General features: G+C 42.6%; 1 protein-coding gene across 2 annotated transcripts in view; it reads left to right on the top strand.

Annotated features, from left to right (window-relative positions):
* The window catches only part of Adamtsl3 (ADAMTS like 3), a 282,049-nt gene that overhangs the window by 77,990 nt on the left and 177,824 nt on the right, over positions 1–26,235 (top strand). For both annotated transcript variants that reach the window (XM_021167800.3, XM_029480045.2), the window contains exon 4: positions 13,718–13,845. In XM_021167800.3, the coding sequence (XP_021023459.1) occupies positions 13,718–13,845 (128 nt within the window). The remainder of the gene's footprint in view (positions 1–13,717; positions 13,846–26,235) is intronic.

Below are 26,235 nucleotides of genomic sequence, written 5' to 3'. Positions count from 1 at the left end.
AGGGCAGCATTGCCAGTAAACATAAAGGAGAATTTGCAGAGGTGATCCAGTTTGATTCAACATGTATTCCTGATTAACCACTCATCCTGGGTATAAAGAAATTGCTGAGGGTTCCTGGATGATAGGGTTCCAGCCTCTCAGTAAAAAATATCCGGAGGACAAATAAAATCCCAGAATAGATTTTTCTTTCTGTGGAGGAGTGAAATTCATTAATAATAATAGTAGTAGTAGAACTACTACTACTATTCTGCATTCTATTAAAAAAAACCATAGCCAAGGAGATGAAGCTTAGGAGAGGATAGAACATTCTAATTGACATTTGTTTGGGCTACCAATGAAATCAGAAACACTGAGTGTCCAAAGCAACAAAGTGGGAGAATACATTTCAAAATGACCAGAAGAGTGTAGAATTCATAACCCATAAAAATGATTAATTATTGGAGGGTTGCAGATGTCTCTAGGCTTGATTTGGTCATTCCACATTGTATGTATATATTGGATTACCATAATGTACCTCATAAAGATGGACCAATAGTACGTCCCAATAAATAAAGGAGATAAAGTTAAGGAGAGGCTGTACACAAATGATGCAGTAAAGGGCTTAGCCCCCACCAGAAGCAAGGCAGAGAATTATGTTGTAGAAAACTGAGCCAGTGACACGGAGCACAAGGCTATAAAAATTCTGAAAAGAGCCTATGCCCTGTTGTATTTATGTTTCTTTTAATTTTCTTAATTTTTAATCCTTGTTTATTATGTTCATTTTTTTAATCTAGCCACATCATTTTATTTATATTTGATACTTTGTTGTTTAGAAAACATTGTATCTGAATTTATTCTCTAGTGTCTTTGAAACTGTTAATGTTCCTTTAAAAAATTCTGTACTGGGTATTTTCAAAGTTTACCAAATGTATAATTTGATTAATTTAATGTACAGTTATAGTGTATGTTCACGTTTTGTTCTTATGTAAACACGCACATATACATTCATGTAAACTCTCTTTTCTTGACTTTACTTTTAACTTTGTGAAAGTTTTTCATTTTTCCAACAGTGACTTATGCCATTGGTCCAATAGAACTTGGATTAATCATAGATTTGCATTGCCTACTACAGTGGCCATTGGTACAGTGGCCATGACCACAAAGCTTAACAAGTGCTTCAGATGTGGCTAGTGTAACTCCAAATTTTGAAGATAGATACCGTCAACCTTACCAGAGACCACTGTCCAGTTTATATATTTTTGATGACTATATCCAATCTGTGGATGCTTATACAAACATTTTCTCTTTCCTTCCTACACGGTTTGCTCATTTACATCCTGGTTAGCTTTGCCAAAGTTTGACTCATCTATCAAGACTCACAGATCTGCCTTCTTCCCCCAAGTGCCCAGGCTAAGAATGGTTGTCCTTCCCTTTTCTCTAACACTCAGTGCATGATCCCTGCCTCCCAATTATTTAACCAGATATTTGAGGGCGATGACCAGATGGGATCTGGGGAATGTCACTGAAGGGAAACGTGAACTTTAGCTTTGCTTCACTCAAAGGCCCTTGCAGAAGCCTTGATGGTTCTGAATCTCTCCACCTGGCAGTCATCTACACAGGCAGTTGTTATCTAATCTGGGACACTCATGGGACACTGTTGGTTAAAGAACTGGGGTCTTGCTGTTAGATCTTCCTGTCTTTGCACTCTGGTCTTGGGAATGAAGAATTCCCTGTGCCAGTTTTTCCTCTTCACCTGAAGTCACACTCTGCCCAGCAGTGGCCCGGCATGCTCAGAAGGAGGGAAGGAGGGGTCGGGGATGGAAAGAGCATGCTGGCTTCTTTCATGACTCACTTTACTAACTGTCAAATAGTATTTCTTGAGGGAATTTGTTTAAAGCCGATGCCCCTCGAATGTGGTCTGGGTAATATTCTTGATGAGTCGTTGGCACGAATCCTGTGTTTTTCTATGTGAAAATGGCTAACCATGAATGAAAATAAATCATGAAGAAAAATTAAAAAAAGAATCTTTTTAAAAAAAACTTGGTATCATGAAACTTGAAAGACTATGCCTGTATTTCCACCCACCCCCCTTCCTCAACTCCTTGGAAAGAAAAGCCCACTGTGGATTGTCAAATATGAGTGGTTTGAGTGTGGTTTGAGGTATGTTGGAATTAAGAGCTTCGTAAGATGGTTTTGTGGTTGTTAATGGGCAAGAGTGCACAGAAAGAATTCTAAGGAGTCTGCTTGAGAAGGGAGAAAGTGTCCGGTTTCTTTCTGCAGGCATCCTCTTTGCATACGTGGTGACATGCTGACGAGCAGGGCAAAGCAAAGCAGCTTGCCCTGTCTTAACTCTATCTGAAGGCTGAAATTCTCATGATGTGTGGCTATTATAGCGGGTTAGAGAGGAACTGTCTTCACATTAATTGTTATAGATCATTACGAGAGTAGAGTGGATTGGTCATATCCATGCCAGCCTCCTTCTAGAATGAGTAGCTTTCCTGACCTGGGCACTCTTTGGATTAGATACTTCTTGGCTGTCCAGGCTACCCTGGGAGCTGGACCATGTTAACATTTTAGTAGCAGTCTCCCTTGCCCTCGTTGCAAAGCTCCAAAATCTCCAGACATTCCCAAGTACTCCACGAGGGCTGAAATGTCCAGCTGAGAAGCAATGTTCTAGAACATGGTGGATGTGTATGGGCCTGAAGTTAGCAATCTGCAACATCTGGTTGAAGACCTTGTCCCACCAGGGTTGAGATGTCCCTAAGGCAGTTTCCATAAATGCTCCTGAGTCTGCCAAACCACCAGGGCCAAATTCTTGACCAATGTTTGCCAGAGAGATCCTGCATCCCTCAGGGGTTTGAAGGCATCATGGGGCTATTTCTTGACTGCAAGCTAGATTGATTTATATGTTAGAATAATTAAGTTTGAAAGTGTCACACTTATTTAATAAATCCAGCAGTTCAGAAAGGGTAAAATAAAAACCACAAGCCCACCCATCATCCAACTCTAGAAAAAAACCAGAATTTATACAGCAACATTATGAACATGATTGTCTGTGTGTGGACATGCACTTGACTGCAGGCATCCTCAGAAGCTAGAAGAGGGCTTTGGATACCCCAGAGCTGGAGTTATAAATGGTTATGAGCCACCTAATAGAGGCACTAGGAATCAAAACTGCATCTTATGGAAGAGCAGCCAGTGCTTTTAACCACCGAGCCATCTCTCCAGTCCTAGTTTATGTGACATTAATAAGGAAATAAAGAGAAACTGATGAGCATGCAAGACTTTAACCACAGCAAAGCATACCATTTCCCTAACGGTATCTCTACATGTATGACTAAAGGTCATACCGCGTTAGTAGCATACCATTTCCCCAATGGTATCTCTACATATATGACTAAAGGTCATACCGCGTTAGTAGCATACCATTTCCCCAACGGTATCTCTACATGTATGACTAAAGGTCATACCGCGTTGGTAGTCTGGAGTTATTATGTTCTAAATTTTATGTTTCAATCTTTTAGTTAATATAGCATGACTTCCTTACAGTTTTTCCATTCTCCATCCCATGTTTATCAGTCACACTATCAGAACTAATTTCATGTAGGGTATATTCTCTTTTACCAACTCGCACAGCCCTGTGGTTTTGGGGGGTGGGGTGGGGCTGTACCAGACTGCTCACCACCATTACTTCTTCTTGACTTTTATAATCCTGATTTTTTTTTTTTTAAGTTTTGCTTTTTTCACTCTGCTGTTCACTCTCTGTTGTCTGGCCTTGCCCATTTCCTACCCACAGTGTGCTGTTCTCCAGTAGTCACCCTGCATAGATGAAAGGTAGTAACTGGTGGTTTTCACTGCACACTGCGTGGCTGGGGAGACCATGCATTGCCCATTATAATGGAGAGGCCACACTTGAATTTCATTTTGTGTTGTGTGATAATGTGAATACTGTTTAAATCTTGTTCTTTCATTTTCAACAGAAGTCAGCAATTTAGATTTATAGATGAAGTCTTTATATGTTTAAATATTGGCCAAATAATTATTTTGTCAAAATTCTCCTGGGGCTGGGGAGATGGCTCAGTCTTGCCTAGCAAACAAATAACCTGTTTGGGGAAAAAAGAGATATGTCTGTGCCCAACTCCCCTCTGGCTGTAGTTTCCTAACAAAAATACTCAGGTCAGTAAGAGACCCTATCTAAAAAAACAGGGTAGACTGTACCTTAAAGAATGACACCTGGAGTTGGCTTTTGACCTCCACATACATTTACCCACACATGCACTGGTGCACACATGAACTCCCCACCCCCAACACAAACATATGTACACAATCATCTTTGATGGAAATTACCATTATAATTAAGTAAAGGGGAGCTGTGAGGCATTGGCCATTTGTGTTCCTTTTAGCCATTATGACATAGGCACTTTCATTTTGTACAGAAGAGCACTAGAATCCTACCACAGGGGTGGGCTTGAGAATGGTTCTGAAGCCTCAATGAGATTGGCATGCACCACGAATCACAGGTACCCAGGAGTCAGTTGGATTAGCACTTCCTTTCCTTGCATATGGAAAGCTGTCAGATCCTGTTGATCCCAGTGCCTTCGGGTGTCACATCTGTGACATCCTCCTCTTTGGGATAAATGTTGCGATGCACATTGTGGGCTCTGGATTCTTGCATGCATTTTTCAACAGAGGTTCAACTTCTTGAGGTCCTTCCTCATGCTCCTGCTTGCCAAAAGAACTTTTCCAAAACACAGAAATCATGCCTCTGCTTTCAAATTTTCTAGTGAACTGATAAATGGGTATTCTAGAAGCTTCCCTAAGCCCTGCAGATCCACTTTGCACCCTTCCCCATCCAGGCTTGCCTCCTACCCTCTGGCTTTGGTTAGCTTTGGCCAGTGAAGAACACTACAAGAATAGAAGAGAGGGAAAGAGAGGTATGTCTGTGTGTCCCCACCCCCCAACCCCCAAGGCTGTATTTTTCTCACCAAAAGCAGTCGCTTTCACTGGTAGCTCTTTACACAGAAAGACAAGGATGAAAATCCTGGGATTCATAGGGACTGGATTAAACCAGTCCGGGGTACTTCCTAATTCTCAGACTTTCCCTGTACCTTGTCCACTCAATGGTGTGCTTTAAACATGTCCCTCAGGGGCTATGGGCATTATTCAGTGGCAAAGCACTTGTCTCCCATGCCCAAGACTGTGAGCCCAATATCTAGAGTTACAAAAGCAAATGCTAGTGCTCTGAAATAAATTAATAGATAAACATAAAATACCTCTCAAGAGGCTCCAAAGATTCCTCAGTAAATAAAGTGCCTGTCACTCAAGCATGAGGACATCTGTTGGTTCCTTAGTCATGCACATTGGCTCATACTCACAGAACAAGTACACACACACACACACACACACACAGAGGCATGCACATGCACACATACACAGACAGGCACACACACACACACAGGCAGGCACACACATGCGCGCGCGCGCACACACACACACACACACACAGGCAGGCACACACACGCGCACACACACACACAGGCAGGCACACACATGCACGCACACACACACACAGACAGGCACACACACGCACACACACACACACAGGCAGGCACACACACACACACACACACACATACACACACACAGGCAGGCAGGCACACACATGCATACACACACACACACATACACAGAATTTGACTGACATGTTATTGGGGAAATAGTGAGAAACTCATTTATGTCTGAAGTATGAGATGAAGCGTGAACAGGCGCTGTGAGCTGTGGAGCTGCAGACTTGAGTTGTGTCTGCCAGGGAGATGCCTGTTACTGTGAAACGAGTAGTAGTAGAATCAGTGAGGCTGAAGTTCTCTTATGATGGTAACATGACCAGGGACAACGACTGTCTAGGAAAGGGCCTTTCAAATTCCACAGGCTGTCCACTCTCCAGCCAGTGAATTTTAGCAGAATTTTGGTAGTATGAACTGGAGAAAGAGAGGTGAGTTTCAGGGTCCAGAGTCAGTGGTGCCTGGCACCTGCATTCATGCTTCATACATCCTGGCTGAATGGAATTGTTGATCCATGTGACGACTTGAGTGACATTTTTATGACATCTGCCCAATTCATAATTTAAAAGTTTTGTTGCTTAAGACCTTAAGGTAGTATTAACCTGAAAGAATGTACCTACTGTTAACAGAAACGGAGTGGTTTGAGATCTCCTCAAATAACCTTTGTGGGAACACTGGAATGCACCTTTATTTGATGTCTGGGAAGTAGTACCCACTGGAACTCAGTTCATTTGGAGTTGTTGTTAATGTGGAGCTGTTAATATGGCATTTCCAATAAGTGACCTTAGATGTGAAATCTGTGTTTAATTACTCATGTTTTAGTAAGGCCAGCAGAGCGGCCCTATGCTGTGTAACTCAGAGATTTAAGAACTTGTCAGGGAAATGGTTTATGATTTGATTTATGCCTGGGGATCCGAGAAGAGCAAGCAAGACTGGAGCCTTTATGAGGCTGTGAACATACTCACTCCTACCCTATTCTGGGCTTTTGCCAAGTGTGATTATATAATGAGTAAACAATATCTTTGGGGGATTTTTTTTTCATCTAATATTTTTCCAAGCTAGAATTTTACTTGGGAAAATATGACTTCCTAAGCAATCATGAAGCCTGATAGTCTACAGCAAATGACACAAAACGCACACAGCTTCTTTGGGTGTGTTCTCACAGGTTTCCCTTCGGTGTTTGTCTTAGTCAGGGGTTCTATTCCTGCACAAAAATCATGACCAAGAAGCAAGTTGGGGAGGAAAGGGTTTATTCGGCTTACACTTCCATGCTGCTGTTCATCACCAAAGGAAGTCAGGACTGGAACTCAAGCAGGTCAGGAACAGGAGCTGATGCAGAGGCCATGGAGGGATGTTCTTTACTGGCTTGCCTCCCCTGGCTTGCTCAGCCTGCTCTCTTATAGAACCAAGACTACCAGCCCAGAGATGGTCCCACCCACAGGGGCCTTTCCCCCTTGATCACTAATTGAGAAAATGCCTTACAGTTGGATCTCATGGAGGCATTTCCTCAACTGAAGCTCCTTTCTCTGTGATAACTCCAGCTGTGTCAAGTTGACACAAAATTAGCCAGTACAGTGTTTATCTTTTCTTTAAAAAAATTATGTTTCATTACCTACATACGCACACACATGCTTACACATGTACACACACATACATGGGCACACTCACAAATATACACATACACACAGACACATAAACGAGTGCATGCACACACACACACTGAATGATGCAAAAAAAGCAGCAAATTGAAAAGTGTTTATAACTCATAAGCAGTTAGAAAATAGAGACAAGCAAAATAAGGGCTTACTGAGCCACCAACCAGGCAGCACACAGGAGCTGGTCTGAGGCCCTCGACACATATACGGCAGAGGACTGCCTGGTCTCCCCTCAGTGGGAGAAGACCTGCCTAACCCTTGAGACTTGAGGCTCCAGGGAGTGGGGAGGCCTGGTGGGAGTCAGGGGAACATCTTCTTGGAGACAGGGGGAGGAGGAATGGAATGAGGAACTGTGGGAGGGCAGACCGGGAGGGGACAATGACTGGATTATAAAAAATAAAAGTAATACAAAAACGGCTTACATGCAACCCAAAGTATTCTATGTGAGGGGTATGTGGTTCCCACAGAGTTGATTCGTTCTGTGGAAAAGAACTGACCTTGCTCTGAGCTCTGCTAAGGCAGGCTATGGAAACACAGCTTATGTATCTGTTTCTCTTGACAGTTGAGGATTAATGTCACCTCACAGTGTCCCTTGACCTTTCTTCCTCCTGGCTCATTGAAAGCTGCTTGGGGGATTAGGTCCATGCCTGCCTTCTCAGGGTGCCTAGTGCAGAGTCTTGACCATAGGTATCTGTTTGGATAAGGGAACCAGCAGATGCTTGGGAGCTCACAAATGCCAGCCAGGAACGTGCATTCCTCACTAAATGCCCCAGATAAAATGGTAGACTGTTGAAAACCAGAAGTGTAGTTCCATTTGCAATAAAGATGGGGGTGGGGTGGAGGATAACGTAAAAGGCTTCATTGAGATATCAGAAGAATGTTGTGGTCAAGTGGATCCCAGCAGCAGTGGAGGGGATCCAAGACTTGGAATGCTAACTGTGAGTGACGATAGCTCAGCTGCCTGCATTTGACCGGATTCCTGGTCACAAAGGAAATGAGTATTAGAGGAGAAATTGCACAGAGGAAAACAGAATTTGCCCAGGGGAAGTGATAAAGGGGTTTTGGCTTGGCCCCATCATTCTCTGGACACATACAGTTGTGAAAGTGTTGCTCACCTGAACATGGTGCTGGGAGTATCCAGCAGAGGTGCTGTGGTGTTTAGAGAGGACATAAGTCAAGCCAAGGACTGGCCCGCAGCACTGTCTGCCTGAACATCAGCTGCCCTAGGAAGGCCATGGTTCTTTAGGTCTTTGTCTAGGTCTTACCACATGGGCACAGATTTGATGTTGGTTGAATTAAATTTTGATTGGGTTCATTTAATAATTTACCTTATAGTGCAGTGCCCACATGGAATGTAATAACCACATAAGGAAGTTTTAAATTGATGCTCGAAAAGAGAATTGGGAAAAGCAGTACTCACTGGTAAGCAAAAGTTGTCTGCTCTGGGTTACCATGAAGCCAGCTCTGTCTTTGTAGCCATTGGGCTTTAGGATTGGGCTGGTCAATGGGAGGCTACCACCTAACTCTTCTCTCAGGAGGCTTGGTAGCTACCACGGCAGAGGAAGGTTTTACCCTGTTCCCAGGATGGCTGTCCCTCCATCCTCCACAACTCTCTTCTGCATCCCAATATTTGATAATGGTGACTGATACTGTTTCCTATTTTTGCGGTAACATTAAGCTCTATTCACAGGCCTTCTCTCTCATCCATGGGCCACCCTCCTGGCATTGTGGTCTCCTTACAACTGTAAAGAAGCAGACACATGCATTAGAGGAATTCTGTCTGATTATGAAGCTATGTCTAGCATGGTTTTTGGTGACTCAGGGGACACAGGGAGGCTGCAAAATCAAGCAGCATGCTTTACAGATGGGTGCTAGGATCAGGGTCCAAGCAGACCTCAGCAGGCTGACTCCCTGAGCCAAAAGCAACAAGGGAGGTTTATTGGTGATTAATTTTAAGTCTTGCATAAGCAGCAACTGGAGAGCTGGCTTTGCTATCATTACTCTGAAGATGTTATTTTTAAGGACAACAACTGCTGGCATTTGTGACGCACTCACCGGCTACATGGAGATGCTGTTTGACTTACTTCTTATGTGTATTTTAAATATTGCGTGAGTGATGGTGACCATTGTGGTTTAATGTGAGTTTGATAAGGTTAAAAGCTTATCGTAACAGCTTTAATCATTATATAATACTGCCTCCATACAGAGTTCCAATAGATGATGTTGCCTAGAATAATAAGAAAGAGAGTGCAGGAGCAGGGAGAGAGGGAGGGAAGAAAAAAACTAAATGGAAAGAAGGAGAGGGGAGAAAAAGAGAGGGAAACTTTATCAAAAGAGATTTTTCATGGGTTGAGGCGATAGCTTAGTTTAGTCCCTAGAACCTATACAAAAAAGCCAGCCATGATAGCATGTTTGTAGTCTCAGGGCTGGGAAGGCTGAGACAGACAGATTTCTTGGACTGGTTAGCCAGCTCACTCAAAGAAGTGAGCCCCAAGCCAATAAAAGACCCTGCTTCAGAATAAAATACTCAAGGTGGACTGCCCCTGAGAAATAACACCCAAGGCTAGTCTCTGATCTCCACACCCATGTGTACACATGCACTATACACACATATGCATATGCACACAGGTGGGAATCTGGGCCATGGGGCAATGCATGGCCTCTTTCTCTTTAGATATAATGCCGTAGTCTAGACACTACATTTTGAGATTTAAAATTTGCATCCTTAATTGTGTGCAGAGATTGAACATAGTCACGAAAGGGCAGGGAGAGCAGAAAGTGTTTGGGGTGAGAGCCAGACACTAGAGGCTTGGGAAATCTCAGGAAGGTCGTCTTCTCTTTTTTTGTTCTTTCTCCAGAGAAAAGGATTGGGGCTCATGGTCAGTTTTTCTGGAGAGATGAGAATTCCAGAAAAGGAAGCACAGAAGAGAGAAGTGGGTAAAATCAGGGACCTCGTAGCCAGGGAGAATGCATGACAGGGTCAGGGGCTGGCAGAAAATGGCGCTGGGGTCTAAGGAGCCCAGCCATCCTAAGAGAGAAGAAAAACCCCACTGGGCCTCCTTGAGATGCCGTTTGCTTTCTGTTTTCTTAAGGGAAAAAAATCTGACGTATCCAATCAGAGAAACCAGATGTTTTCATTTTATAATGTGCCCGTTTTAATTATTTTAGAATCAAGATGTTTTCTGTAAGTGAAGGTGGAGGAGTTATGGAAAGAAACCCGATTCTAACTATAAATGGAACAGATGGAATGGTGGGAATAAAAACAAATTAAAACAATATTGCAGGGAGCTCTCAACTTTCGTTTAAAAAATATATGATGATATTTTTCAACTTTTCACATTCGACCAATTCATATATCAAGTGACAAGAAGAAAAACCAATTTCAGCTGTGTACAGTTTAAACATTTGCCTAAACGATCTGGACGCACCCCATCTAAAAGTCTAGATGAGGGCATTAAACTGCTAATTGTATTTTTCTATGAACTGGAATTTTATATTTTACACTATATGATGATAGACAGGGTATAGTTATGTTTGGTGACATTCAGGGCAGAAAATCGAACCGAACAGTGTCTTAATTAGAACAGTAAATAGTATGGGTTTCATTTAGCTCCCATTCCCGATGACAGATTTGATCGGCTGCCAAATATTTATCCTTTCTGTCTCTGCTCAGGCTGAAGCACTGCTCTATAAGGCTGTTCGCTGTGCTATAAATAGAAGCTGTCGGACCGACCACTGGTGGAACTTGACTCAACATTATTGGAAAACCTTCATTTTTGCTTCCCGTCACGATTTTTTCCATTTCAGCTTTGAAGGTCTTCCCTACCAATCCCCCTCCCAATTTAACTTTCTGGTGGAGGGGGCGCTGGTGTAACTTGCCTGAAGGCTTAGGGGAGCCTGGGCAATAGCTAATTCAGGCACATGCTGTCATTCATTATTGCTTCATGGTTCTCGTCTATCTTTACATGCTCTAACTTACAACTTACCCATTAAATTCTGTCCACTTGAACATTTCTATAGTCCAAGAGGATATAGATTATTTTTTGTTTGTGTGTTTTAACTTGTAAAATATGGTGCAGGGGTCTGGAGAGATGGGTCAACACTTAAGAGCCCTTCACTGTTTTGTCCGGAGGACTGGAGTTCACTTCTCAGCATCCACTCTGGAGGACCACAGACACCTGTAACACTCTGCTCCAGGGGATCTGAGGGCCACTCCTGGCCTCCAAAGTAGCTTACACTCAGTCACATACCACTCCACTCCACACACATGAATACACAGGATTAAACATACCATAAAAATAAGCCCTGTTAAAAAATGCTACAAAGCATGGAGACACCACACAAAATGTTGCTAAAGCCATTCAAAGTCACCTGACTCACTGTAGCATTTTATTTATCTGAGCATGTCTCCCTCTGTTCGTGTGCAGACTTACCTGTGTTAAACAGGATGCAGACTTGTAGCCAGGTAGGGTATTGTCATCCAGTGATGGTATTTTAGCCTAAAACACTTTTTAAAAAGAAATTTCAGAAGCTACCCAAGTTCAGAAAGTAAGAGAAATATCACCCATGATAACCCACCTGGCTTAAGGCTGATTTTAAAGCTTGTGCATGGTTGCTGTCGACGTCTTTGTGAGTGATTAAAGAAAAATAAATTATCGTCATCCTTTCTGTGACTCTTCCCAGGGACAGTGAGGACGAGTCCCACCTCCTCTTCTTAGAACCAACTGGATGTGTGTTCTTGTAGCTCAGAGGCAGTGTTTCCTGGGTGTGTTCATTAAGCTGTCTATATGAAGACAGAGAGAAAATGCTTTGTATTTTTATTTTAAGGAAATTAAACTATACCAGCCTCTCCCTCCCTCCCTCCCTCCCTCCCTCCCTCCCTCCCTCCCTCCCTCCCTCCCTCCTTTCCTCCCTCCCTCTCCCTCTCCCTCTCTCCCTCTCCCTCTCTCCCTTTCTTTCTTTCTTTCTTTCTTTCTTTCTTTCTTTCTTTCTTTCTTTCTTTCTTTCTTTCTTTCTTTCTTCCTTCCTTCCTTCCTTCCTTCCTTCCTTCCTTCCTTCCTTCCTTCCTTCCTTTCTTTCTTTCTTTCTTTCTTTCTTTCTTTCTTTCTATCGGTTATTTTACATTTCAAATGTTATCCCCCATCCTGGTTTCCCTTCCACAAACCCCTATCCCCTCCCCTCCTCCACTCCTATGAGGGAGCCCACCACCACCCTGTTAATAACTATGACAGCCTTTCCTAGGTTAACCATATGACTGTCAATGTCTGTATAGCATGTGCTTTTTCTGGTACTTTATGGTTCCAGTACCTTAATATAAATTTCTAATGGATCTGGATTTCATTTTGACATATTTTAAGAATTTATAGATTAAAAACCATTTTTATTACATGTACTCATTTTGTTTTATGTGTGGGCGTTTTACTCTCATGTACGTTTATAGACCGTTTGTGTGCTTGGTGGCTGCTGAGGTCAGAAGAGGGCATTGGGTTCCCTGGAAATGAAGTTATGAACAGTTATGAATCACCACGTGTTTGCTGGAAATCAAACTTGGGTTCTTTTTGAGAGCAACAAGTGCTCCTTGCTGCTGAGCAGTTTCTCCAGACCAAGGATTTATCTATTTTTAAAGAGTATTAAAATGCTAGTATTTAGGAGACGAAGGCAAGGGGATCATGAGGTGGAAGCCAGGTTTGGGTGCACAGTAAGTCCAGTGCTCGCTTGAGCTATGCTGTGAGATACTATCTCAAATTTAAAATATTTAAAAATTATTTTAGTAGATATGATGAAAGTGCTTCATATGCATCTACAAAATGTCATAATACAACACATTTTATGCAGTTAATATGCAGTAATAAGACATCATGAGGAAATTAATATGTATGGTTGATTATTATAATAATACATATGGTCAATACATATGATTACTTACTGTTATGTCAATTCTATATTTTTCTCATTCTTTCACTTCCATTTTTTTGACATTTTATTTTTCAATTTATTTTTATTTTATGTTATTTATTTTTATGTGTATTTTTATTCTGTGGGTGGTTTGCTGGCTTGTATGTCTGTGCACCATGTGTGTTCTAAATTGAATTCCCTGGGACTGGAGTTACATACAGTTGTGGAGTTATGGATAACTGTCTCATGGGTGCTGGGAATCGAGCCTGGTCTTCTGGAAGAGCGACTAATACGCTAACTGCTGAGTCCTCCCTCCTGTTCTACTTTCCCTCTTTGTAAATGGAAACATGGAAGATGATATCTAACTCCCTTACCAGCTTAAGTGTGTGACACAGTACTGCTAACTATAAGCCCAATGTCCTGTGTCACATGCCACAAACTTTTTCACTGTGCATGGCAGAAACTTTACACTCACTGAACAGTCTCTTCCCCTCAGTGTCCTGGGAGTCTTTGGCAGTCAGCACTGCTATCCCATTCATGGAACTGGACTAGTATGGATATTTCCTGTGCATAGAATTAGGTGATACTTGACCTTCTATAACCATCTGCATTCCCCCCTACATCCAGACCTCAAGAAATGTTCATTCAGAAGAAGACAAGGATGGCAACTGGGACGCCTGGGGCGACTGGAGCGACTGCTCCCGGACCTGTGGCGGAGGAGCCTCCTATTCTTTGCGGAGATGTCTGACTGGAAGGTCAGTGGTGACTTGGCTGCTGTGTGGAGTGTGTCAGTGACTGTGAGTGAGAAGGGGAGAAGGTGTGCCCTGATGTTTCCATCTGGTGTCTTATGGTCTACCACAACATGAGCTATCTCACGTTAACATGTTTCAATGGGAATGGTGCTTCTCCATCTCTATCTGTAATGCATCTATCCTATCTACATGATGGTCACAGGGTTAAAAACAAAAAACAAAAAACAAAAAAACAGGCATTTTGGTCCTAAGAAGGTGAAGGCAGGCTAAGTTCAGTTGCTGGCTTGATAGTCTCAGGATTTAGGGGAGGGTTATGTTATCTTGGTGGCAGTCCTTGAGAGGCTGTGACTATAGTTCCTTTCTTGCATTTTTGGTGAACCTAGCATGGATTGAGAAGGTAATGCAAAAACTGGGGAGCTGGCACAGTGGGTAAAATGCTTGATGCACAGGCTTAAGGACTTGACCTCAGATCCTTAGGATCCATATAAAAGTCAGGTGTGGCAGTGCCCATCCATAACCCACTATAGGATGGACACAAACAAGTGGGTCACGAGGGCTTGCTGGAGAGCTGGTCCAACCAAAATGGTGAGCCTCCTATATTCAATGAGAGATCCTTCCTTGAAAAATAAGATGGAGAGCTATGAGGAAGAGGCTGGACATTGACATCTAGCCTCCACATTTGCACACTCAGATGAGTGTACTCGCCTATTCAAAAGCATAACACACACACACACACACACACACACTCTACATACCTGTGGAGAAGGGAATGGCCATGACTTCTTAGGTAAAGGGTAAGTTCCTCTGCAGTGCTGCTCAGTCACTGGGGCCGGGGGAAGCAATCAGCATGAAAATTGAGAGGGGAGGTCATGCCTTTGGATGTCTATGTGTAATCCCCAAAGCTCAAGAATATGAATAACTTGAAATTAACAATAGCTATAATGGCAAAAAAAGTGACATTCGCTCCATTGTCTTCTTTAAACAATATGGTTGTTAAAAAGAATTTGGAAGAATACACTAAGATCCACGGATGATAATTTTTATCTCCTCATCATAGAACCAAAATATTTATAGCTCTCAATTTATTTAAAATTACTTTGATCTTGCTTGGACCGTATCTCGCCTTATGATGCATGTCAGGATGCTGGGGGTTTGTGGCTCCTTTACCTTTAGTGGGTTGTGTGTAGATAAGGAGAGCATTGCTCAGCTTCTGTCTTCCCTGCTCCTGCTCAGAAAGGAAGTGTTGGGCAGGAGAGGAAAGGGTTCCTACTGTTGTGAGCAGAGGATCCTGTTCGCTGGCTTGGAGGTGTTTAATACTAGCTCCCAGAGGCACTCTGGAAAACTTTCCTGAGCCACAGCCCAGCTCTGACTCAGTTTCTTGGGCTCTTCTGCCTTTTGTTCCCTTGATTTGTGCTATTCAGGATACCTTGACCCTCATGTAAGTACAGGTGAACAAATGCTCAAAGTTGTCTCTAACAGGCTGCTGGTCTCTCAGCCATTCAGTTCCTTGGCTTTGACTTACACATTAACCAACAGTATGGGACATGATGTACGGGACACGATGTATGGGACAGGGGGTGTCCCAAAGAACTCTCCTGTGGCTCTAAACTCTCTCCAACCCTATCAAGATCCTGTCCTCCCCGCCACTTCCTTTCTCTGGCTCAAAGCTTTTGGTTTTGTTCTAAGACACGTTTAGTTTAGCAGAACCGTCTGTGTGAGCACTGGATCAGAGCTAACACTGGAGTTCACTGGGGTGACCAGTGAGCTTCAAACTGAAGGTGGTAATTCCCTGGCATCCGAATTTCTCAGTAGCAAATACTTGGGCCATGCGGGGTAGGGCTGCTTAGAGTCTCCTCTTCTGGGCCCACTCCTATGCTAGCTCAGTGCCACAGCCATCTCTCTCATTTTTATGGAATACTTTTTTCTTCAAGAGATTCCCAGGTACCTAAAGCTGTCTTTATTTTTGAACTTGAATGATAAGTTTTACCCTGGTATATGACAGTATACACGGAATTTCCCCCAAGAAATTTGTGTTCACTTATCTCACAGTCCAGGTACTAACTCTGAAGATAAAGACATAATCTTTATTTTGATTATTTATTAAAATTTTAATTTGTTATTAATTTGTGCAATGTGTGTGTGTGTGTTTGTGTGTGTGTGTGTGTATGTGTGTGTACAGATGTCCTCAGAAGACAGACAAGGGTGCCAGATCCCCTAAAGCTAGAGCTATGGGTGGCAGTGAGCTGGGTGCTGGGATTTGAACTCTGGTCCTCTGAAAGAGCAGCAAGTGCTCTTAACCACTGAGTCATCTCTCAAGCACCCACAATCATTTTTCATTGCCTGAAAATTTCATACATGAATACAGTATGTTTTAATCAAATGTACTTACACTTTCCCCTTCATCTTCTCCCATTGGTTACTACTTTTCCCTCCCAACTTAATGAAGTCTCTTTGAGCCCACAAAGTCTACTTAATGCTACTGAACTGTGGGAGGGCGATGGGGGTGGATATGTGCATAGTATGAGCCATCTATGACTTGTCTACTGGAGTGTGGGCCAGCCTATCATGGGCTACATCTATAGAAAACTTATTTCCCAGAGACAAAGTTTGGAGCTGAGACGAAAGGAAGGACCATCCAGAGACTGCCCCACCCGGCGATCCATCCCGTATACAACCACCAAACCCAGACACTACTGCATATGCTAGAAAGATTTTTCTGGCAGGACTATGATATAATTCTCTCTTATGAGGCTGTGCCAGTGCCTAACAAATACAGAAGTGGATGCTCACAGTCATCTATTGGATGGAACACAGGGCCCCTAATGAAGGAGCTAAAGAAAGTACCCAAGGAGCTAAAGAGGTCTGCAACCCTATAGGAGGAACAACAATATAAACTAACCAGTATTCCCCAGAGCTGTGTTTCTAGCTGCATATGTAGCAGAAGATGGCCTAGTCGGCTATCAATGGGAGGAGAGGCCCTTGGTCTTGCGAAGATCATATGCCCCAATACAGGGGAATGCCAGGGTCAGGAAGCAGGAGTGGGTGGGTTGGGGAGCAGGGCGGGGAGAGGTATAAGGGGCTTTGGGGATAGCATTTGAAATGTAAATGAAGAAAATATCTAATGAAAAAAAGGAAACTTATTTCTGAGGATCTGTGGTCTAGCAGTGGTTTCTGGGGAAGGAGAGACTTTCTTCAGGGTTGCAGCTGCTAGTAAGGCAAGGTAACCATGCTCCTGCAAGCCACAGGGACACTCACATGCCTGTGTGAAATTCCATAAGTAAGCCTGTTGTTATATATAGCTAATAGCTGCCAAAATAAACATTTAGAACAAAGAACAGGGATGTCACACCCTGGAATAGTTAGACTCTCGCCTCTCTTCCTTACTGCAGCAAAAGGCTGTGTTCTTTGAAGGGAGATAACTAACAGGAAAAGGCCTCTGAAAAGGCCACATGGAAATCTACCATTGAGAAGCTTCCTAACACACACACACACACACACACACACACACACACACACACACACACACACTAAAGCATATGTGTGTGTTTCAATGGAGTTTCCCTGTGGGAGGTGACAGGGATAACTCTTAGAAAAATAGGACTAAAAAGGGACTTCCTCAATTTAATAAAGAAAACCAGAATAGCTATTGTAGATATAGTGAAGCTGGCTCCTTCCACCTAACATCGGGAATGAGCTAAGTGAGGCTGATCTTCTCACCATCAGGCAACAGAATGCTCGACTTCCCTCCAGCCACTATAGCAAGGAAAGAAAACAAGCACCTTTGCTGGAAGAGGACATTGCTGTCTACATAGAAAATATCAAGGAATTTATAACTTAGACAACTAAAAAGTGACTTTATCAGGGCCCAGGATGCAGAATAAACATATAAAATCTACAGTGCTTTTCTTACTAATGGTAAATGGACAGTCACTGAAATCTAAACCATAATATCATATAATCACCCAAACCTAAGCATAAAATCTCTGAACATATAGAGGATGGCAGAACACAAACAGCAGAAGTGAAAATGAGGATGGGGTGAGGGACAGCCCAGTGGCCAAGAGTATCTGCTTCTTTTTCAGAGCACCCAAGTCCCCAGCACACATAGCAAAGGGTTTATAATTGCCTGACTCCAGGGGATCCAACAACATTTCTGACTCCTGCAAGCATTCCTCCTCCCATATACATGAGTAAATAAAACATATATGTATGTATGTGTGTGTATGTATGTATGCATATGTATAGAAACTTAGTACTCATTATCTTAACTATTTAATCCCAGGAATGAAAAAACCTTGACCAACAAACTTTTACATAACTGTTTATAGAAGCTTTATTCACCATAATCAAGTGTGGGATAAACCTAGTGCCCTTTGTTGTGTGAATGCAGACTATGGTACGTGTAAACCATGGAATACTACACAGAAGTAAGAAGAAATAAACCAACAATAGACAGACAAACCTGGTGACTCTCTGGGAATTCACATGGCATTGTAAAAAGCCATACTCCAACGACCGCCAGTTGCATCATTCCACAGATGCAATGTTCTTGAAATGATTCAATGTTTAGAAATGAAGAGCAGATTAGTCATTTCCAAGTGGTGGAATAAGAGGGGAGGGAGGGGGCACAACTACCAAGGGAAGCTTGCAGGATCCCTGTAATAACAGAAGTGTCCCATACTTTAGCTGTCTAAATGGCAACATCCTGGGTATCCCTCTGTGTGTCCCTGGGTGAGTCCCTGTGCTAGACTTTCTTAAGATATCACCCTTAAGAGAAACTGAATGAGCAGTAGACAGAACCCCTGAAATATTTCTAAGAAAAGCATGTGATTCACAGAAATTTTATTCTAAGTTTTATTTGACCACTCACTCAGAAATTCCAGGTAAATTAGACATGCATCCTTTTAAAGTTAGATCTGAACCAATAAGAAATCAAGGGGATCCAGAGGGAAAACTGAAGGCCATAACTAAGTGTGTGGCTGATCCTTTGTCTACCCTGGTGGTGGAAGTGGGAACCCAGCTTACAGAAATTAATTCCACAATAAGTAATCCCATGCCAGGAGAATCCTAAAGGAAGAAACTTTATGGTTCATACCCCTCCCAAGCAGGTTTTCTATACCAGCCTAAGGAGTTTAAATATATTGGTTTCAATTATGACAGGGAAAAAATTTCCACTGTAGAACATGGGTACTGCTGTTTGCCTACAAGTTTCAGGTGGACATATATTTGTCCACTTATACTGTGTAGAGTAAGGAGGCAGAATGCATACAGCCTGCAGACTGTGGACTCTTGTGATGGAAAGTTAGTACAAACGTGGCCTTGTTATTTAACCAGGGTTAAGCTATAAAACCTATTTGTTAATAGAGGCATGGATAATGTGACACACACACACACATTCACACACCCATGAATGACATATATTTAAGTGATAGAATTTTATTCAGTCCTAAAGAACAAAATTATGTCGTATTTCAGGAATATAACTACAATTGGAGTTTATCATATTAATAGAATTAAGTTGGGTTCAAAAGGCAAATATCATGTGTTTCCTCTCATGTGTGTATTCTAGATTTTACACTGATACATGAATCACGTATGCATACATGGCATGAATGAAACCATCTAGGGAAATGAAGGACACACGTGGGGCTGTGATGGATGGGGAAAGGAGAGTCTGGAGTACAGGGGTGGACATGTTCAAAGTACATTCTGTACTTGTATAAAAATGTCCTTTTGGAACCCGGTACCATGCACAGTGAGTACATGCCAACTGGCAGTGTTAAGGGATCTGGAGAGAGATTTCTATCCATAGAGTACTTGTAGCTCAAGTTTGCAATGTTAGTACAGAACCCAGGAGGCAGCATTAACAGCAGCAGCAGGCACAGCAGTCAAGATATAAGGAGGAAAGCCATGCACTTATTTGGTGCTTGAAGGCCCCCAAATCCTAGCAGAAGTAGACATTCACACCTACAGTACACACACCTCATGCCTCATCCCTAAATGAAGCCAAATGGTCTTTAAGAATGGGTGTGAGGTAAGACTCCCTGATGACACTGTCTATATTCAGTGTAGTCCAAGTAGTAAGACAAGAATACTCACCGTCTGAGGACTAGAGGTGAAGATGAAATTCTCATGACTCACGGCTCAGATAGAAAATAAATCCCAGAGTACCTGTACACAAATAAGGGGACTAATTGTGGGGTTCACTGGAGAATTCTATGCAAGACTAATGCATAAAAAAACTGGGCTCTTACTCTGTGGAAGAAGCTAGAAAGCAACATTCCAAAAGGCAATATTTGAACTATTAAGAAAATATAAAAATGTTTTGCAATAATTTCTACGAAGGATATAGAAAACATTTATAAAACACTATCATAAACAGGCAGTCTCAATATCATAAAAATGACAATGTCTCCTTAATTTGCAAAATTAAGAAATGAACAGGCACTAAGCTGTTTGTTTTTGTTTTGAGACAAGAGTTTCTCTGCATATCCCTGGCTGTCCTAGAAGTAGCTCTGTAGACCAGGCTGGCCCCAAACTGAGAGATCTGCTTGACTCTGCCTCCTGAGTGCTGGAATTAAAGGTATACGCCATCACTGCCTAGCAAATTTCCCCCACTTTAAAAAACTGATGTATATGCATCAGCATAACTGTATTCCACGTGTGTGGTGCCTGTGAAGGCCAGAAGATGGTGTCAGATCTCCTGGAGTTGGAGTTACACTTGTGTGCTACCTGATGTACAGGCTTGGAATCAGACTCTGGCCCTCTGCAAAGTAGTGTTGTTCTTCTCTGTTGCTGGGTTTTATCTTACATTGCCAGCTCAGGGTACAACCACTGAGGAAAATCAGGGCAGGAACTCAAACATAAGTAGAGGCAGAAAGAATGTGGGAACACTACTCACTGGCTCGTTTCCAGACTCACATTCAGTTATCTTTCTTACATCTCTCAGGACCAACTGTCCATGAATGGCACTGGCCAAATCTTCTTGGTGTGAGGGTCTTCTCACATCAATCAACAATCAAAAAATAGATAGGTGTACGGTAGCTTGACATATGCTGAATTTACTATGATAAACCAGAAGAGAGAGGCCGATCATCCAGTCACAGGACTCAGCTAAGTTTCTGCCTGTTGATGACTGAAGGCTGTGCAGAGCTGGCCTCACCCCTGGCCTAAGCATCTTTCTAGAGCTGGCCTTGCCCCTTGCCATTCACAGCACTAGGGAAATCAGGCCTTGTACCTAACCCATGAAACACAGTAGAGTTGGGGGCGGAGGGAATGGGGTTGCAGGGGAGATGGCCTTGACACTTGTCTGCTGTACTGTGAGAGGGAGAGATGTGCTCCTTGCCCCTCACCAACTGTAGCAGTCAGGAGAGCCCTGCTGTCCCTGCTGTCCCTGCTGTCCCTGCTGTCCATGCTGTCCATGCTGTCTGTGCTGTTCCTGCTAGTCCTGCTGGCCCTGCTGGTAAGCCAGCCACGAGGGCATGAGAGTGGGAGAGCTGGTGAGCTGACAAGCTCAGCTACCACCCAGGCCCAGATCCAAGGGTTTGAGTTGGTCCACCCCAACATCTACCCCTCTATGAACTGCTAGAGCTTGTGAAGGTGCCATTCCTTAAGACCCAAAGTTTCAGGATCTCCATGAAACAGGGCAACAACATGATATCCTAGAGGAGCCCTGGCTAAGATCTGGCATAGCAGAAGCCAGAGACCTCAAATCAGACCAGTGACTCATTGCAATGAACATTTGTAAGTAAAGTAAGAAGTGTATACTGTGGGGCAGACTGACACTGGGTAGCTTCTCCAAAGAGCGCTTTTCCTTTTTCTTTTGGGGGCAGGTTGCAAGGGTAGAGGGCAGGTATAAAGGGGTGGGGAGATGAGTGGGATTGGGACACAAGATTCACAAAGGATCAATAAACAGTTAAATAAGTGGCTTGAGATGAACCATCTCATGTTCTCTAGATTGGGAAAATTTGTAAAGTTTTAAAATGCTGAATTATTCACTTGGATGTCTGAAAATAAGAATCACCCCCTGACATACTGCTCAAGCAGTAATGGGGAGATGGCATGCCACCCTAGAGGGCAATCTGCTGTATCTGGTAGAAAACGCCCACAGTCCATGCTGATGTATCTCACAGACACTGAAGGCTAGTCTGTGGTGATAGGATTTCTCACTAAAGACTACAGATGCTCTTCAAAATTCAGAATCACCTGAGATCATGAATATTAAGGAAAACTAGTTGATTCATATCAAAATAATCCATAAATTGTAGTAAAACTTTTAATTGAGAGGACCGTAATCAATGAAAAAACATTTGAGTGTATCAGTCCACATGAAGGATAAATTTCAAGTGGAAAACAGTCCATCTATGAAGTGTAAAATTTGAAATAATGTGGATGAATACCATTATGTTTTCTAGGTAGTGGAAATCCTTTAGCAGAGTTATAAAAGCTGGAGCTATAAAGAAAATGTTGGCATTTATTAATAGTTACAAGTTAAATTACTATCGTGTCATGACAATGGGTTGAATTACATTTATGAACATACAGACTCCAAAATAATGCCCAGGTTCTCTGAAATGGCTTAGTGGTTAAAATGCCTGCAGAGCAAGTTGGAGGACAGAAGTTCAGATCACCAGAACTCCTGTAGTGCTGGGTGGCTGTGGTGGCCCACCTTTAATTCCAACTTATTTTTTTTTAATTATTCTTTTCTCATACAATACATCCCAACTGCAGTTTCCACTTCTTCTACTCCCCCAAGCCCTCTCCTGCCCCTGGGAGATGTGGAAGTCAACCTTGTGAAGGCAAAATGTAGGATGGAGAGCAAGGCCCCACAGGCTCCTGAGACTCCTCTCAGAAGAGGCCCTGATCTGCAGTACAGGGCAGTAGATCCAAATTGACTCCGGACACACTGGTGAGACTGCAGAGAGGAACTGAGGCCAGGGCAGGGGCCGCATACCCCCTTTGCACAGAAGTCCTTGGAGGTGTGGATACTCCACCCCCACCCCCACCTCTTCTGAGTTACCTTGTTTAGGCAGGATGTTCACTGGAGCACAGTGTGGTGAGATAGGATTGGCCAAGGATTTAGGGGCTTGGGATTGGCTCACTGTACATAAGCATATTGATGCTGGTTTCTGAAGTCTGATTTCTCGTGGTATGACACGTGACTCCTTCACCGCTCACCCTTCTCCCTCGGTCCTGTTGCCACAGCCCCTGACCTCCCCTCTCCTCCAACTTACGACATTCTGAAGGCAGAGACCAAGATCTCCAGAGCAAGTTGGCTAGTGAGACAGGTGGACTTGGCTAATGATCTCAGGGTTGAAAGATCCTGCCTAAATTAGTACTGTAAAAGCAATTGAGGACATTTCCAAGAGCCACTTTGAACTTCCATATGCATGTGCACCCACGTTTATGCACAGGCACATATGTGCACACACATACATGCACACACAAAGACCTCAGTGTTCCTAAGTCTGTATATGAATTCCATTGTGTTCTTCTGAAATGTTCTGTGAAACTTATAAACCTCCAGATTTGTGGTCTCCCTGAATTCATCTGACTTAAACAGGTATATGAGCTTACAAAATATCCTAAACTTTGCATACATATGTGTGTATATGATATGTGCATACGTACATTTACACAGGATTGTATATTACATATGTGTATTGTATGTAAGGTCAGCTGAGATAACAACTTGCTGTCTGGTGTCGACAATAGATAAATGGATAACGGTATATTTTTGTCCCTCCATCTTGGCTCTAGGCCTGTGACATATCTGCCTGATCCATGCCCAAACAAGGGACAGTAATGCATCCTCTTCCAGACAAATTAGATCAGATCCATGAGAGAAGGGTAGTCGGTTTTTATTTATTTACTTATTTTTATTTCTTTAAAGTTTTTATTATTTAAATTTCTTCTTGCATATAATACATCCTGACCGTAGCCTCCCCTCCATCCACTGCTCCCACACCTATTACTTCCTCTCTCCTCCAGATTTACTGCTCCTCCATTTCCCTTCAGAAAAGAGCAGGTATACTAACTGAACTCAGCATAACAGGATGCAGTAAGGCACAAATCCTCCCATCAATTGGGCTGGTGAGATGGCTCAGCAGGTTAGAGCACCCGACTGCTCTTCCAAAGGTCCTTAGTTCAAATCCCAGCAACCACATGGTGGCTCACAACCATCCGTAACAAGATCTGACTCCCTCTTCTGGTGTGTCTGAAGACAGATACAGTGTACTTACATATAATAAATAAATAAATTCAAAAAAAAAAAAAAAAAGAATGAGCGATGCAACCGAGTAGGAGGAAAAGGGTACCAAAAGCAGGTGAAAGAGTCAGAGACACCCCCAGTCCCACTGTCAGGAGTCCCACAAAGGCTCCAAGCTAAGCAGCCATAGCAAATAAAAGGGATCTTGCAGATGCAAGCCCCTTGCTCCCTGTCACCGGTCCTCACACACAAGCCCCTTGCTCCTCATCACCGGTCCTCACATGCAAACCCCTTGCTCCCCATCACTGGTGATCACACGCAAGCCCCTTGCTCTCCAGCACCGGTCCTCACATGCAAACCCTTTGCTCACCATCACTGGTCCTCACACGTCTGATTCGTTCTTCACTCAGGATTCCAATCTCTCACAGTGACCCTGGAGTTACTCTGAGATTTTAAGGAGGAAACCGACTTCCCTTGGAAGGCTTGTCATATTGCCTTGAAGTGCCACAGAGACTGATAAGACATCATGAATTTTGAGCACTTGTGGTCAGCTTTTCTTGGAAGGGGAGGAAGGAGGTGATTCCATACAAAGCCTTCCCCAGGCTTTGAGACCATCTCAGTGGTTTCCCTTGTCAGCGAGCTCCTTCTGATGAAGGACCCAGGAAGAGGGGAGTGCTGCCATTCCCCTTATCTGTTTCCCTGAGGATAGAGCTTGGTTCCATTTAAATATTTCAGTTGGTTACTATGCACTACAAACCCAGCACCAGCCAGACCTTCTTTTTTTCTGCAGAAACCTGTGACTTGATCCTCTGGCCACATGCCAGCCACGGGAACCCCAGGTTCAGCTTGACTACCATTTTAAAATTAATATATTTTTATTCTTCAAAACGTATGCTTCTCAGCCTTTATGACACTAGCGTTTGAGTCAATATATTGCCAAGCCAAGTGAATACAATAAATTATAGTACTATTAACTCCAGGGAAATTTTATTAATGTTTTTAATGTATTCTCATGTGACATCAACATGTTTTCTAGATTTTCATAAATTTCAACTTTAAATATCTTCAGTGCTAGGGTGCTGCGAATGTTGTAATGGGTAGAGAATCCATAACTGTGGATTGCATTTTCATATACTCCTGATAACCATCATCTCTTTCATATGCTAATTATAGTGGTATTAAAAACACACAAAGTAATATTTTTTTGCAGCTCTATTGCTTTGGGCCAAAGGAATTATTTCCAGAATAAGCTGGCAGGTTCCTGCTTGGGGAATTAGGACTCTCATGTCCTTAACTTTAAAATAACTTGCATTTCATTTTATGCTTGCTTCATAAAGTAGTCATTCATTTTCTGACTAAATTGTAACCGAAGCAGGCCACATCAATAGAGGCCGGCCTGTGGGCTGAGTGGGTGTCAGGCTGGAGAATGTGAAGTAGAGTGCTAAAAATGGCAGCCAGAGGGCTGATTTATAAAACAAACTGAGCAGCAATGCCCTTGTAGCTTTATATCTATACCTAGGCCCACAGTAAGTTCACCACAGGATTTGTGGAAGAAATAGGATGTCCAGTATCATGATTTATATTTTGAGGATTCATGGAATGAAATGTCTTGTCTTTTGTTGTCACTTTGAAGCCCTTGAAGTGGAATTGTTGGAAGGGATGCTCTTGGCTTTTAGGTTTAGAGTTTGGGGTTCAATGCTCACACAGAGGACTTGTGGATACCCTGGCTGACAACTGGGTGTGGACTTTGGCTATGGAGCCTACAGAGCAGACTTGAAGCAAAGCCATAAGACGACTCTGCTCTTTCTTTTTCTTTTAGTTTAAATTTCTGCTTGAAAATCATTTTCTTTTTACATTTTAAGTAGGTAAAATTAAATAATTATTAAAATTCATGTGAAAAATATTTCCAAAAATTTTAAATCACTTTTAAAGAAACTGCTGTCCCATGTGTGCTTCCGGAGTTTTATTTCTCAGTATTTCTATCAATTCTATTTTTCTAACAAACCATTTCCCTTTAATTTTTTTCTCCTTGAAACTGGGAAAAAATGATTGAGTAAAATAAAAATGTAGTAAAAATGTTTTTTAAATGAAATAAATAGCCAATGGAAAAAATATCAGGATATTATCCGTATAGGGAATAAATTCCAAGTGCATTAAAATTCTTAGGTTTATAAATTGGCCTAACA

Source organism: Mus caroli, unplaced genomic scaffold (assembly GCF_978045245.1).
Source record: "Mus caroli unplaced genomic scaffold, Mus_caroli_1 scaffold_8, whole genome shotgun sequence".
Classification (NCBI taxonomy): Eukaryota; Metazoa; Chordata; class Mammalia; order Rodentia; family Muridae; genus Mus; species Mus caroli.
The sequence above is the reverse complement of the archived record's forward strand: the minus strand, read 5'-3'. Positions and strand labels throughout refer to the sequence as shown.